Source organism: Dipteris shenzhenensis, chromosome 5 (assembly GCF_047967505.1).
Source record: "Dipteris shenzhenensis isolate YYH24624 ecotype China chromosome 5, Dip_SZ_1.0, whole genome shotgun sequence".
In the NCBI taxonomy this organism is placed as follows: Eukaryota; Viridiplantae; Streptophyta; class Polypodiopsida; order Gleicheniales; family Dipteridaceae; genus Dipteris; species Dipteris shenzhenensis.
Window position 1 is genome coordinate 38,182,104 of NC_141600.1, and position 14,722 is coordinate 38,196,825.

At 40.3% G+C, this 14,722-nt stretch overlaps 1 protein-coding gene across 1 annotated transcript; it reads right to left on the reverse strand.

The window, feature by feature from the left end:
• Positions 1 to 554: 554 nt before the first annotated feature.
• DPB2 (DNA polymerase epsilon subunit B2) lies at positions 555 to 5,312 on the reverse strand. The gene is made up of 13 exons (XM_087374800.1): positions 4,594 to 5,312; positions 4,343 to 4,493; positions 3,866 to 4,019; positions 3,619 to 3,751; positions 3,341 to 3,417; positions 3,068 to 3,172; positions 2,851 to 2,931; positions 1,981 to 2,111; positions 1,798 to 1,892; positions 1,548 to 1,647; positions 1,337 to 1,451; positions 1,014 to 1,124; positions 555 to 869 (listed from the first exon to the last, which is right to left on the reverse strand). Exons 1-13 carry the CDS (start codon positions 4,763 to 4,765, stop codon positions 729 to 731), a joined length of 1,566 nt encoding a protein of 521 aa, XP_087230926.1. The 5' UTR covers positions 4,766 to 5,312; the 3' UTR covers positions 555 to 728.
• Positions 5,313 to 14,722: the final 9,410 nt, after the last annotated feature.

Sequence of the window (14,722 nt, forward strand, 5' to 3'; positions counted from 1 at the left end):
TTTTTGAAGACCAACACACATCATGAAGAAATGAAATCTTGAAGAATATACCGATCAATGCATGTGCGAAAAGGAGTCTAGAGTGTTTAAAATAGGCATTTGTTTCAACCTTGGCCATTTCTGAACTAATTTTTGGTTGATCCATTTCCTTGATTCTAGCAAAGTACACAATCGAGAGCTCCATTGGATCTAGACAAAGGAAGCAAATTGGATTCTTAAATCTAGCGTTGACCAAAGAAGCTAGCACTAAACCATTCAAGAGCTAAGGAAGAATGAGGCCTACCTTGAGGCATTTAATTTATAAACCACCATTGCCAAATTATTAGAAACTTTTCCACTAAACTAATAGCAAAAGGAGCTGAATGGAGCGATCACATGCATGCTTTTGCACTGAGTGCTTGATGCGCTCCACCCTATGTTGAGATGATGGTCCTCTTCCAATGCACAAAGTGATCGACAGAATTCAAGGGCGATGAGTGAGTAGAAGAGATACAGAGACAAATAGACGTGAGGAGTTGCAGTGCAATATATAGTGAGAGAGACGTAATCACGAACAAAGAATTTAGCATGCCCGAAGCGAAGCCCTGTTCCTACGAGTGAGAAAAGATATATGCTTTTGTTACAAAGTGGAAATTTTAGGAAGACCTTCAAGATCAAACACAGTGCCTAGATGCGAACTTTTACAAAGTTGCAATTTCAGCACCACTATATGTACAACAAATTACACTTCATATAGCCGAAAGCTCTGCTTCACTTGAAGCGGGACGATAGGCTATGAAGGTACCGTCGTTAGCGAACGACCCAGGATTCATGCATGTCAATCCAGTGTATTTGAACACTTTTTGTTCCGAACAATCGCCGAGTACTACCTGTTTCAAATTAAGACATGGAAAGTGCGTTACTCTAGAATCAGATATAGCTTCAAAAACAAATAGAATGGAATGGCAATAAGTTTTGTTTTGCTCAAGTTTAGAAGTTTAAGACAAAAACACTGCATGGACAGAATAGCGTACTGTATGTGGTGTCGGGTAGAGGCGAAGAGCATGGTCATGGTTCCAGCTGATTGGTTGAGTTGTCAGAGGCAACGGACACAGGTGACTCTGATGGGCAATTGTGGCCACAAGCTGATAAAACAAGCAACAAGTTGTATAACTACTGACCCCGATATCAAATACTTGTAAAAACCCTGACCTTGTGAAATTTTGAAGCTTGGATTTCTGTAAAGCTTAGTTACTGTAACGCTTCATCTAATGCAGTGTTCACTAGTCGGACGTTCACCATATCTTGAACAAACGACATAATAGTAAAATTGTGTTTAATGGTAACGAAAACCTACATGTTCAAAAGGATCACTTGTCTCTTCTTCGGATGGTGGAAGTACACATAAGCGGCGCATCCTGTAAAGCAGATCTTGACGAAACAGTACTATCTCCTGTGTGTAATATCTTATTCTGATAATAGATCACACAAAGCAACGTCATTGTTTAAGTTTCAGCAGGCCCAAAAAACATATTAAGATAAGCAGTTCCCCAGAAGCAGTAAAATACCTGCAGGGATTTGATGAAAAGACTGCATCTGGAAGGTGCTTGATGACCTCTTTTGCAAAAAATTTCGGAAGAGCTGGCCTGGGCAGCACGTTTGCAGGGCCTTGAATGAGCATGTGATCAACAAGAACTAGTCAGACCACTGAACTAAGATTTTCACAAATAAAATGAACAAAGAATTGCAGAAACTGTCTCACTGCCCTTGAGAACATAAATTTCAAGAATATATCTGAGACAAAAGCAAAAAAATCACCAATATCCTCTGGACCAGGGATGAAGACAAACTTGCTTCCTTCCTTTATCCGAGGATGCGCAGCAATCATCATCCCAAGCTTATCAAAGTGTGACCTTCATCACATAACTGTCATTAGAGGCTTGAGGAAAAAAAGTGCATAATGCTATCTTCTGGACGCCATAACGTTCCAATCCATCTTACCTAAGCTCTGCGAAGCCATGAAAAGCAAGATTGCATGGATGTGAGCAGAAATTTCCCATAAAAATAAATACTGAGGGAACCACCTCCACTGTTTCATAACCATCAAATATCGTAGTGAGCTTATCAAAGGTCTGCTCTGCACAAAACAGACACTCCATATAAAAAACATAAATGACAATTGTAAACAGGAATTTCATGAAACATCAGACAAACCCCATAATCGGGTGAGAGGCATTTTCCCCTATATGGATGTTCTCTAAACTGAATGGTTGTACAAGTCTTTAGGTGCGCAATCAGAAGAACTTTATTTATGAAACTGATGGGGAGGGAAAATATTCACATGATATATAGAGAAGCAGGACACGCATAGATGACTTGCAACATCCACATACAGAAATGGTCATCAAAAGCAAAGAAACTGTGAGAGAATGTTATAACGGGCGGCATTGAGGAAGGCTGAGAGAGGGCAAAGGGTGAGGAATGAAAGGGCGAGGACTTGAAATGGTTTTGAGGGCATGGACATCGTGAGAGGGCTGAGAGAAGGCAAGGTCATAACGAGAGGGATGAGAGAGGTGCCAAGGCATAGAAGGAGACAGCAAAAGCCATGCAGAATGATGCTTAACGGAAGCACTTTACAATTAGGTGCATTCCAAAAGGCATGAAACGCTTGGAATGGCACCTTTGCGAGCTTCGAATCAACCATGCTCCAACTAAACAGACAGCTGACTCAAATGCGTAACACTTATTGGGGTTCACAAAAGCAAATAAACTATATGGAGCTAACCCTAGATACAGTTTCAGCCATAAAACCTCAAAGTACAACTTTAGCCAAGTTTTAATCAAAAATCAAGAGTAAAGGAGGAGCCAAACCTCAGCATGATCCAACCACACATCAGATATGATGACAAACATGTCATTAACAGCCGCCTTCTCTAATTGTTGTAGCCGGAGCTAAAAGGAATGTCAAGGGCTGCTCTAGCTATTTTTTGAGTAAATAAGAAGAGAACAAGACACCAGCATGTCAACCATGAGCAAAGTATTGTTTCAATGAATTATGAATCTGGCACATCATTGTTATGTAGGATACCAGTTCCTCCATTGCCAAAGCACCACAACCAAAGAAGTCCAAGCCTGCTGTCACACCAAGTGAGACATTCCTACTCTCCAAGGGAGGGAATCCACAGGTGTAGACCTGAAATTCAAACAACGGATCACAGTCAATCACAGACACGAGGACAGGGGGACTATCACCAATTGAAAATGTAAATAGTTGCTAAATGGACCAGCACACATGGTTAAAGCCACTGCATGTTGAAGACACTCCAAAAAAGTGTCAAGAAAAGGCAATTTCGATCCTCACCTCAAATGTACCATTTGGTTGCAAAGCTCCTTCAGCAACAATGATAGTGTTTTCAACAAAAAAACCTGTAGTTCTCTTGTGAGAGGAAATGATTAAGGAAAACATCATCTTATGCTTCATGCCCGTTACCTTAGGCAGTCATATGTCCTCCCCCAAGCATATTATAGTTTTTAGAACAGTACAATCGAGCAGTTACACAGATCAACTAAAGACTCTAACATGCACCTCATGCAAAAAAATTCTCCATAATATCATTTTCACAATGTCACACAAGGATATTGCTTGTGATAGATCAATAGGAATTGAAGCTGTGAGGTCTTCTAGGAAAAACCTTCCATCCTCTAACTGTGAAATCACACCCATTACCCATCTTTTTCCGGTGCATCCTATCAGGGACTGCAATGGTGTCATCTGCGTTGCAAGAGCCAGAAAAAACCATATAGCAGTTCTGAGTCAGGCAACCATATAACCTTGCTGTCAAAACTTAGACAAGTGTAAAACTAGATAACAATTCGTAGGCCACACCTCACAGCTACCAGTGCGTGCGCCTTCAAAATTCAAAGCGGGTTTAGCGAAGTGCTTGTCTCGAACAAGCCTCTGCTGTAGAAGCTGAAGCCGATCTCGGTACAGGGATGCTTTCGACTGTGCATCCCCATGAATTGGCAGGTTGCCTGTACACCTGGTTACAACAATTGGCATCCATTTCAGAGCATGAATATTATGCTATAGTTTAAAAGAATAGCAACAATACAACAGTTACTGATTCGGAGATAATTTGTGACCTTTTACTGCAGAGCTCAAAGAGGTGTGAGAACAAAAGTAATTGAGGTTCCTGAGGAAGGAGATGCAGGGTCGCTAGAACATCGAGATAAGACTCAGAACGACGAATTCCAAGCGTGCCCCATCCATACCACAGACAAGGCCAGGTAAAAGGCAAAGATAGTGAGCGAGGGTAGACAGCTCGGCAAGCGTAGCTATTTTGAAGACAGCCTGGTTTTTTACCTGTAAAAAATCTTCCGAATGGGATCGTAGCGCAACTTGGGAACTTGAAAAGCATCGACTATATGAAGCGCTTTCTGATCCTGATAAAAGCTTCCTTCTACCGACGCCAGCACCTCTTGAATCGCTTCCTTGCTCAGAACGTTGCTTTTAACTGCCAGAAAACAGATTTCTGTGAGAGCAAGAGATGCGTCCCCGCAGACAGCGGTCCGAAGGGAAATTCTGCAGGGTAGGGAAACAGGGAAGAGCTTTACGAGGCATCTTGTCAAGCTCCTGAGCAATCTGCTCCAAGAGATCATCAATGGAGCCCGTAGATTTTTCAAGAAATGCGACGACGGCCTTGAGAGCATCCAGAGTAAGAGTGACTCCACGCAATCGGAACTTCTGTTGTGCTTTCCGCATACGCTGCTGGGCCTCGAGCGCCATGTCTGATGTCGTTCTTCTGCTGCTTTCTCGGATGCTCAACCCGATTGAGCCTTTTTGTTGTTGACCACGCAGCTGTGGCTGGCCTCTTTAGCGACCCCCTCGATCCCTGGGCTTGGAGCTGTTGCTGCTCGTCCTTCTCGTCGTTGCATTACCGCAAATTCAAAGCCCTGCTACTCGTCGTCGTCGTCGTCGTTGCATTACCGCAAATGAGATCTTTCTTCCTGCAGAAAACGTTTGAATTCAAGAGCCCTCGACAAAGAACTGCGGGAGCTGCTGCTTCTCTTCTGCGGGTACTTCTTCTTCTTCTTCTTCTTCTTCTTATCTACACGAACGCTGCTTCTTATCTGCAGCAAGACTTATCTACACGAACGCTGCTTCGTCTCCTCCTCCTCCTCCTTTCTTCTCCTCCGCGTCGTCTTCTTCTCCTCTGAATGTAAAGGCTGCCAAGCTGATCCCAACGCCTCGGAGAGACTTTCAAGTATGCGAAGTGAAGCAAATGAGGAGATTTTGAGACGATGGAGATGGAGAAGGAAAACGTGAGCTTAGTTCCAAGTTCCCGCCTCTTTGGCCAATTTAACTCACTCCCGCCTTTTATGAAGCTGTTTCGCTGCTTGCGGCACAGCGGCCAAGAGCGGGCACCGGTGGCCAATCGAACACATGTCACTTCACCAATCGAGTCATCTCCTCGATTGGCCACCAGTGCCCCGTCTATCTGACATCTGCGTACGACATAGACACCGCACCGGTGGCCTCCACGAACTCTCGATTGCACGTAGATGTCAGACGGGCAGCATCGATGGCAGTGCGGACAAGAGCAAGCACCGGTGGCCAATCGAGTAGGCCTCCAATGACTCGTGGCACCGAACAAGAGCGGGCACTAGTGGCCAATCGAGTAGGCCTCCAAAGACTCGTGTATGTCAGGCAAGCACCGGTGGCCAATCGGACTCCGGCATGTAGATGTCGGATGGGCACCGCACTACACAAATATGAGAATTGCTCTTTTTGGCCTGCCTCTAGAAGGGTATAGGGAAGGTTGGGCACTTTGGAAAGGTAAAATGTGTTTTTTTTTAATTTATTTTTGTTGTACGTGGAAATTTCTCATTGGCCCGTCAAAGGCGACATGGAAATTTCTCATTAGCCCATGAAAGTAGGTGTAATAGCCTTTGAATACCTTTGTTGCTCTACCGTTTTGGGCAGTCATGGTGGTCGTCGCTCTTGACGGTTATCCTCCTCCATCGATGAGCCTACCTCGATTCCGCATGCAATTTCGCTCTATAAAGTTGGAGAGGTCATTGTTTTGCAACTCATTCGAAGTCCGCCTCCTCTTCTCGTTCGTACCGCTGACTGACAACGAGCACTTACCTGAAGCAATGGATACAGAGAGCAACACCTTTGGCAAGGGTACTCTCTCATCCACCTTTTCATCTTCATCTTTAACTTCCATCTTCTTCTTATAGTTGTACTTTGTCAGTTCATGACTATTTTGTTGCAGAACTGGAGAAGCGCTATGGAAAGGTGGTTTGTGCGGATGGAACCTCTATTTTCCTTGGAGATATTGTGATTGCATGGTGGTGATCTCTGTCTTTTTGTACCTGTGCGTGCAGATGGCGCAACCTCACGGAAGGTGGAGCTTCAGTACGGTGATGGTTTCGTGACGGTTCCTTCAAATCCCATCCTAGCATCGTCTTTTGGAAAGAGATGCCCACTTGTTGAACCATTCTGCCATCAACAAAACAGCCAAGAAGTCTTTGCAAAAGGCCTTTCAAGCAGTTGTGAAGGCGGCATACGCTGAAGGTAAGTATTTGGTTCTGCATGTGTATTTCAGTCGTCCGTCTGCCTTGAGCATTCATTATTTTACATGTTTATTTGCAGGTACTTTGCATTCCAATCGACATTCTGCTCGTACTCTTACACTTAACAGTGATTGCAAATTTCGTGCATCTTCGTGCTGCCTCTGAGAAATCGTATAGTTTGCCAGCCGTGACAGTTTGATAAAATTTCTCTTTTTTGTTTGTTCTTACAGCATCAATAGATAGCCATCTGTTTTGTTCATTGAATATATCTGTGCTGCGCCTCTTTTAGTTAGACATAGCCCTTGTCGATGAAGTACAACTATGTGGCAGACGAAGTATAGTCGGCCCTAATTCCTGTCGTTCATTTGAACTATCGTTTTTACTTAAATATTTGGTAATGGTTTTCGCTTCTTTTTTTTTGCCAATAGTTACGTGTTCAAATTTAGTGATGATATGGATTTGTGGTAAATTTTGAGGATGCTTTAATTGTGATGAAATACAAAGGTTTGCCTAACCCTTTCATTTGTTTTTGCTAAAACAAATCTTGACTATAATTAATTATGTTTACAATGACTTCTTTTAAAACGTACGTTACAATTTAATAGTTTTCATTTTGTTATTTCTTTAAATGTTAATTTGATAAACTAACAATCATATTCTCTTTTGAGTAAGTTGCTTTAATAATCATGTAACTTTCATGCATATACATGCATTAGAAGACTTCGTAGTTCAAAAAAGCGTGTTGCATATTAGTTAAGTAAAACACTAGTTAACATTAGGCGTTTCTAAGTTAAAATGTAATGCCTGCATTGCTTTGCAAAGTTGAGTTGATGGGATTTGTCATTTTCTTTGGGAACAACATAAACTTTATACAACATAACAATTTTTACAAATTCTTCAATTGTGTGAGTAAGAACTTGTGTTTAAGTGTTGTTTTAAGAACATTGAACAAGGACATATGTCTTTGTAATAATTAGTCACATTGCAACTTCATAAGAATATTCAATTACTTATATATGTCACACAATTATTCGTAGCGAGCAAATTGTCAGTAACACCCATGAAGGCTTGTGAAGATGAAGTCAACTCATCGCAAGACAAGTTACCTGAGCAAAAGAATGAAGAAAATAATCAAGCCATCGTCGTTGCAAATAAGTAGTACCTAAAAGATTCTACCTCACTACCGGTACTATACATATGGCAACTCACTGACTGCATCAGTCATAGATTTGCTTTCGAGGGAAAACTCTTGGCATAATATGGAACCTACAAAGCTAAAGACCCAGAGTATGCTATCGTTCTTCGAGCTGACTTCGCTAATAGACACAACTATGACACTATCACATTTGTTATCCCTCATTCCTATGTAGATCAATACAAAGACAAGTTGGAAGTAGATGGCTTCTATAGGATTGAAGGTCCTCCTATGATAAAAAAGAGCCTTGGTGAAGGAGGTACTTCTTCTTATTCTATTCATCTTGACACCACAACAAATGTGCTTAAAGGTGAACCATTTGAAGGAACTATCACTTTACCGAATGATCACAAGCTCGCAAAATATGTCCCTTTCATGAATTGTAGGTCCTTGACGCATCTCAATATGGCAATGGGCACTATATCATTTGTTATCATCAAAGTTAACAAGGATGGAGGAGCAGCAAATCAATTAATCATTGCAGATGGCCCAAGAAATGAAGATCGAGCTGCAGGTACACATAATCTATTAATTGGAATTCATTATGTCATAACACTTAGAATAATGTATTGATTTTCCAACACTTAGAATAATGTATTGATTTTCCAACACTTAGAATAATGTATTTCATAACACTTAGAAGAATGTATTGATTTTCCAACATTTTCAGCTCACATGCATAAGTCTAAGATCTTTCATGTCAAACTCTACAGATAAGTCTGGTTTCATCTTGATGATGAGGCTATTATCATTGCTTCTTGTCACAATCGGATTTTCCAACAATTTCAGCTCACATGTAGAAGTCCAAGATCTTTCATGTCAAACTCTACAGATAAGTCTGGTTTCATCTTGCTGATGAGGCTATCATTGCTTTCTATCACAATCGCATCATCTACAAACAAAAGTGCAATAGTAATGTCTTCCCCTTGAACTTTGGAGTACAGAGTACATGATCTGCATTGGATTTCATGTATCCTAGATTTTCCAGCATTTTTAGCTCACATGCATAAGTCCAAGATCATTCATGTCAAACTCTACAGATAAGTCTGGTTTCATCTTGCTGATGAGGCTATCATTGCTTCCTGTCACAATCAGATCATCTACATGCAAAAGTGCAATAGTAATGTCTTCCCTTTGAACTTTGTAGTACAGAGTATATGATTTGCACTGGATTTCATGTATCTCAGATTTTCCAGCATTTTCAGCTCACATGCATAAGTCCAAGATCTTTCATGTCAAACTCTACAGAGAAGTCTGGTTTCATCTTGCTAATGAGGCTATTATTGCTTCCTGTCACAATCAGATCATCTACATACAAAAGTGCAATAGTAATGTCTTCCCTTTGAACTTTGTAGTACAGAGTATATGATTTGCACTGGATTTCATGTATCCCAGATTCCTTCGTGAATGAGCGCAAGAGTCTATTTGCATGCCTTGTTGAGGAATACAATGAAGAAGGCATTGTTAGTACACACTAAAGAATGTATCCTATATGGCCCTAAGGAATACATTGTGTGCCTTTTACTTCACAATCTTGGCAAACATCCCAGATGGTTCCAAGAAAGAAGAGCTTACCCAAGTGTTTGTTACCCAAGTTGGAAGTCTTGGATATAGCTGCATGGTAAATCCTAACCTTACTCTTCAAGGTTCGATGTTTTTTGTTATGCTTTGCAATAACTTCTAAATTGTTGTGCAGGTTAGTGGTATTCTACAGTTTACAAATCTAAACTCACAACTTGTGGAGTATTCATGTGTTGTCTATGCTGGCACTCGTGTTAGTTGACATCATCAGTGGCCTTTTTGTTACACTTGCAACCGTGCACAAGAAATTATTCGAACACCTTGCTTGATGGGAAAGATAGTTCAACGATTTGGTGAAGACATTGCCCTCCACTTGGGAGGGTCCCATGTAGACACTATTCTACCTTTAGAGGCTCCTTTCTTAGAACTTCATTAGTGAAAGTGTTCTTCGTGTACGCTCAATGCTCCATTGCATCAAGTGTAGTGGCACTTTCACAGTGAATAGTTTTGGCCATATAATAGGCTTCGAGGGAAGCTCTTGGTTGTACTAAGGCATTTCTTAAATTCAACAAGGTTGGTAATTGTTGATGGACATTTAAACATTGTGTTGATATTCATTTTTCCTTTTTGAATAGAAAATGGACTTCTCATTTGAAAAACAAAGTCTCAATGCATTTGACCTTGCATCAAACGTTGCTTTCTTGCACAGCGACACCCACAAAACACAGACATTATAAATTGTCTGATTGATCTTTTTCCATTGCAATCATATTTCTCTTTGCTAGAAATCGTTATTAATTGTGGTGTTAAAACAAATGCAAACTTTGTTAATTTCCCTTGGAAAATCCTTTCTAACCTTGATAACGACTCATACAATCAAATTACATGTGTTGAAGAGGTCAAAATAATGGCAACAAATATTTTGACATCAAGATCTTTATTATATAGTTGCTTGACGAACTCTCATACTTGGGTTGTTCATTCAAAGTCATTTGTAAAACTACTACAAATGCCTACCAATGTTTTCATGCACACTTTCATGACAATATTTTAGTGCATACACTTTTACTTGATGAAACCACAATACCAATGCAAATATCGCCTTTGCACCATATTCAACGTAAAAGAGCATACATACCTTGGACCAAATAACATGAAAGCCAACTTGGTTTAATTCTTCGTAACAACCTTCAATTAAGTGCTAAAGAGGTTGCTACAATATTCAATCTATTTCACGAAAGATATATAGAATGGAAGATGCAAATGTGGCAAAAGGACATACCAAGGGTATTGAGAGTAGCACACAAAACAAAGAAAGAGATAGAAGAGAAGACAATTGCATTTCAAAGCAAAGAACTTGTTTTGATTCAAGCAAGGAACAAGAAACAAAGAAGAGAAAAGCGACTAAGTCTAGCGCCCTACGCAAGTACATGAAAGTCTAGTGCCCTACACAAGTACATGAAAGCAATTGTGGACACTCCTCAACATTCTTGCAAATGTTGTCTATCGTTAACATTGTTGTCCAAGCTACACATAATAAGTCCAACGCCAACTACAAAATGATATCATTACCGAGGAAGTTCCTCCCAAAGAGAAGTGCTTATGCTCCATTCAAATGTTCGAAATATATTAAGATAAATATTGTACCAACATTTTCCCATATCAACATGCCACTTCCAAAGAAAACAAAATACACTAGTCTTCTTAATGATATTGAAGCACACTATTTCTGTTCGAATCCCTTTTGCACAAATTCATGAGTTGACTTTTGATGGGCAATACAGCCTCAAGGGAAGCATTGTGAATGTGTTTTTTGATGTTGACAGAGCCCAGCACATACTACTGAGATTCCTTATAGATGGAGCCATGGTTGTGATTAAAAGAAAGCTAGAGTACACTCATTATTATATGAGTGGATTAGTAAGACCTACTTTAACAATGCGTGCATTGAAGGAGCTACTTCCAAATTCTCTATACAAAGAACAAAATGCTAGATTAAACCACGAATGGGCTCAACATATATAGTCTTTGCAAGAAACTCAAATACAAGAGAACTCATCAAGAAACAATGACATGGATGATGATAATGATAACTTAGAAACTGACACGCTAATACATGGGATTTACAACAGCCAGCAAGTCATTGACTTCGAAGACAAGACAATAAATATTGCACCCTCGGAAGGCTTTTCACCTTTAAGCATTTTCAAGGAAAAACATTGTGAAGAATTAGCATTCCCTAAACTCTTCTATGGACGTGAATGCTTATACAATATACGGGATCAAACTTCATACCAAGACATTGCGCAATGGGAACTCACTAAAGTGATCGACGCTTTGCATTCTCCATAGAAAACATATCTTTTAAAACCATGAAAGTATTGGTACGTCAAGTGCTGTCGTCAACTTGGGTACGTATGCGCAAAGCGCAATTGCGTGGATGAACATTAAGAGTAAAAGACACGCTGCACAACACTGATGTTGAAAGCCTTCTCCATTCCAATATTGGATATCGCGACTTCACATCCATGCGAACGTCATCCAAAATCTATTTGCCATGGTTAGACAACTAGGGCCCCCAACTTTTTTTATTACCTTTTCATTAGCAGAAAGACTATGGGAACCTTTGTTGCAATGTTTAGAAACTCTTCGTGAAGAGTCAAGAGATACCTCAGAAGGTACTCCTTCTACACAAATACAAAACTTGATTCGAAGAGATCCAATAACTTCAGCTTAGTATTATGTCCACAGATTCCAAGCAATCAAACACTTGTTGAAACAAGATCCAACAATCATAGGGAAGGTGATGGACTTCTTCTTTGTCATAGAATTTCAAAACCGTGCCAGCCAACACGACCATGGGTTGTTTTGGATCAAAGACGCACCTACCTATGGTACTTCAACAAGCATTGATATAGAAGAATTTATCGACAAATACATATCTTGTGACTTATCAAAGCTTGCCTTGCCTAATCCTGAAATCCAAAGACTTAAACATCGCAAAACTTGCCAAAGAAGAGGTTAAAAATGTTGCTTTGGTTTTCCTCGTGCACCCATGCGCACAACAAAGTTGTTGACTCCACTACATACGGGAGAAATCAAAAGCAATTCAAAAGACCTAATGAAAAGTATCACCAATCTTATGGAAAACCCAACAATACAAGAACAAACTTTTGATGATTACCTCAAACAACTTCACATTACCGAAGAAGAATACATACTAATTCTATGATCAAACATTAGCCAGCTGACTATATTTTTGAGGCATGAATTAAAGGATGTCTTCACTAAACAAATTCAATCCAACAATTTCCAAATTATGGGGTGCTAATACAGACCTTGAATTCCTTCTCAACCCACATGGAGCAGCATCATATTGCACGTCATATATGACAAAAGGAGATAAAGACACTATTGGCGCAGTTCGCAAAGCATTTTTTGAGTGCATGCAAGGACAACTACCAACCAATGAGTGTCTACGTAAGGTCAACAATGCCATTCTAAACATATAGCGCATAAGCACTCAACAAGCTGTTTACTTATGCTTGTCCTTTCCTCTCACTTCCACCACATGCAAATTCTCCTGTCATTGGGTAGAACACGTTCATCGCTGGAGATATGCGAATGTGTGAGATAAAACACAACCACTTGGAGCCATTTGGTGGTGTGGACGTTTTGCTTTGTGGAGACTTATGCCAAGCAAGTCCAACAAAGGATGCATGGATCTTTTGTGGCTAACAGATCTGCATCGTTGTCTATGGTACCATCCATTTGGAAAGACCATGTGATGTACTATGAGCTAGAAGAACCAATGCGGCAAAATGATAACACATTCCGCACAATATTAAATCATATACGATTGGGCACCCAAACACTTTCAAATCTTCTCTATTTAAACAACCTATACAATCGCACCCCTAAGTCAAAACATGAGATGTCACACCTATACTATATGAACGCAACAAAAGATAAACACAATGATGACGTCTTTCACTTGCTAACTTCAAAACCACACCTCCTTAGAGCAAAAGACGTTAGGCATAGGACTTGTAGCAAAACAATCAACATACCACAATAGACCCCAAAAGTATTGGAGGACTCCATGCAGAGCTATGCCTAAAGATTGGATAGTAGAAATTTGTTCAAGAAATATGGACATTGCAGACGGCTTAGTTAATGGAGCAGATGCCACTTTCATGGATTCTAGCATTGACAACAAAGGAGCAATAGTAGCATAGCTAGAGAGCACACCACAAATGACTAACTGTACACTAGATTTAGTTGAAAAAATAGAATATATACAAACCCTTTTAGGGTTAGGGTTAGGGGATCTAACCCTTTCCTTTATAGCATTCTATAAGGTTAGTGCTATGCACATATGATCACGTGATGGTGCTATGCACACATGATCACATGATGTTGAGCGTGAACTCTCAACAGGTGATACTGGTGAGTGATATGGCCTTACTACCGATGTGTCCCGTAGATCATCACAATCTACCAATGATAAATAAGGGAGGTGATGATAAGTGGATTTAGTTTTTTATGGCATTATACTACTAAACAAGATGAATATGATTCATTAGGCTTGCAATCTAGGCAAAATGCTTGTGTATATTTTTGAATGGTCTGACCAATATGTGTAGTGTTTTCCACCAAGTGGGTTTTTGCTGAATGAATTTGTTCAGATATGATCCAAGGTTGAGCCGTGAATTGTAGGTGGTTGAGATATTAGTTGTTTCATGTTGAATTTCCCCATGAGTGTAAGTAGTTTCTCCATATTAGTACAGTTAACTTTGTAGTCGATGTTGAAGTCTCCTAAGATATATGTGGGAATGTTTGTATTGAAACTTTTTAGTATGTGTTCTAGTGAGTGGAATAGAGTTTGTGTTTTTGTTATGGGAGGCTTATATACATTTATAATGGCTATTTTATGAGGTTTTTGATATAGGGCTATGCTATCTGCATTAAAAAAGCATCTTCTAGTCCCAACAAACCATGGTTTTTATTCCTTGCAAGAGATTTTTTTGTTGATTGAGAGGCTATCTATAGCTTATCTACAAGCTCACCAAACAGCTAGCCATCATCATTTTCTTGTTCCTGGGATCGTTGGAGAACTTCAGTGTGAGTCCGCAGGCTTGCGAATATGATACGACGTAGCTACCTTGCATGCACAACTACCTAATCCTCATGGCCGGCAGCCCATGTAAGCCACCTCCAAGGTCCTCGAATGCAGCTGAGCAATGGCTCCATTTAGTCACTAAGCCACGGGCTACAACGAACTACTCTCGGATGCCATAAACGAGCACTCCATCTGCCGCTCCAGCCGCCTCCAAGCTTGTTGCTCTTAAACTTTGCCTCGGCATCGCAGGCAACAACAACAACCTCACTCAAAGCCTTGCTCGCGATCCAAGCGCTCCTCCAGCGAGCCAGTGCTACTTCTCCAAG

Coding starts and splice junctions, on each gene's coding strand:
- DPB2 (XM_087374800.1), bottom strand. CDS start 4,765: ATGGCGCTCGAGGCCCAGCAGCGTATGCGGAAAGCACAACAGAAGTTC. Junction 4,020..4,342: donor ATTCGGAAGATTTTTTACAG/GTAAAAAACCAG, acceptor TGTTGTAACCAG/GTGTACAGGCAACCTGCCAA. Junction 1,893..1,980: donor CATGGCTTCGCAGAGCTTAG/GTAAGATGGATT, acceptor TATGTGATGAAG/GTCACACTTTGATAAGCTTG.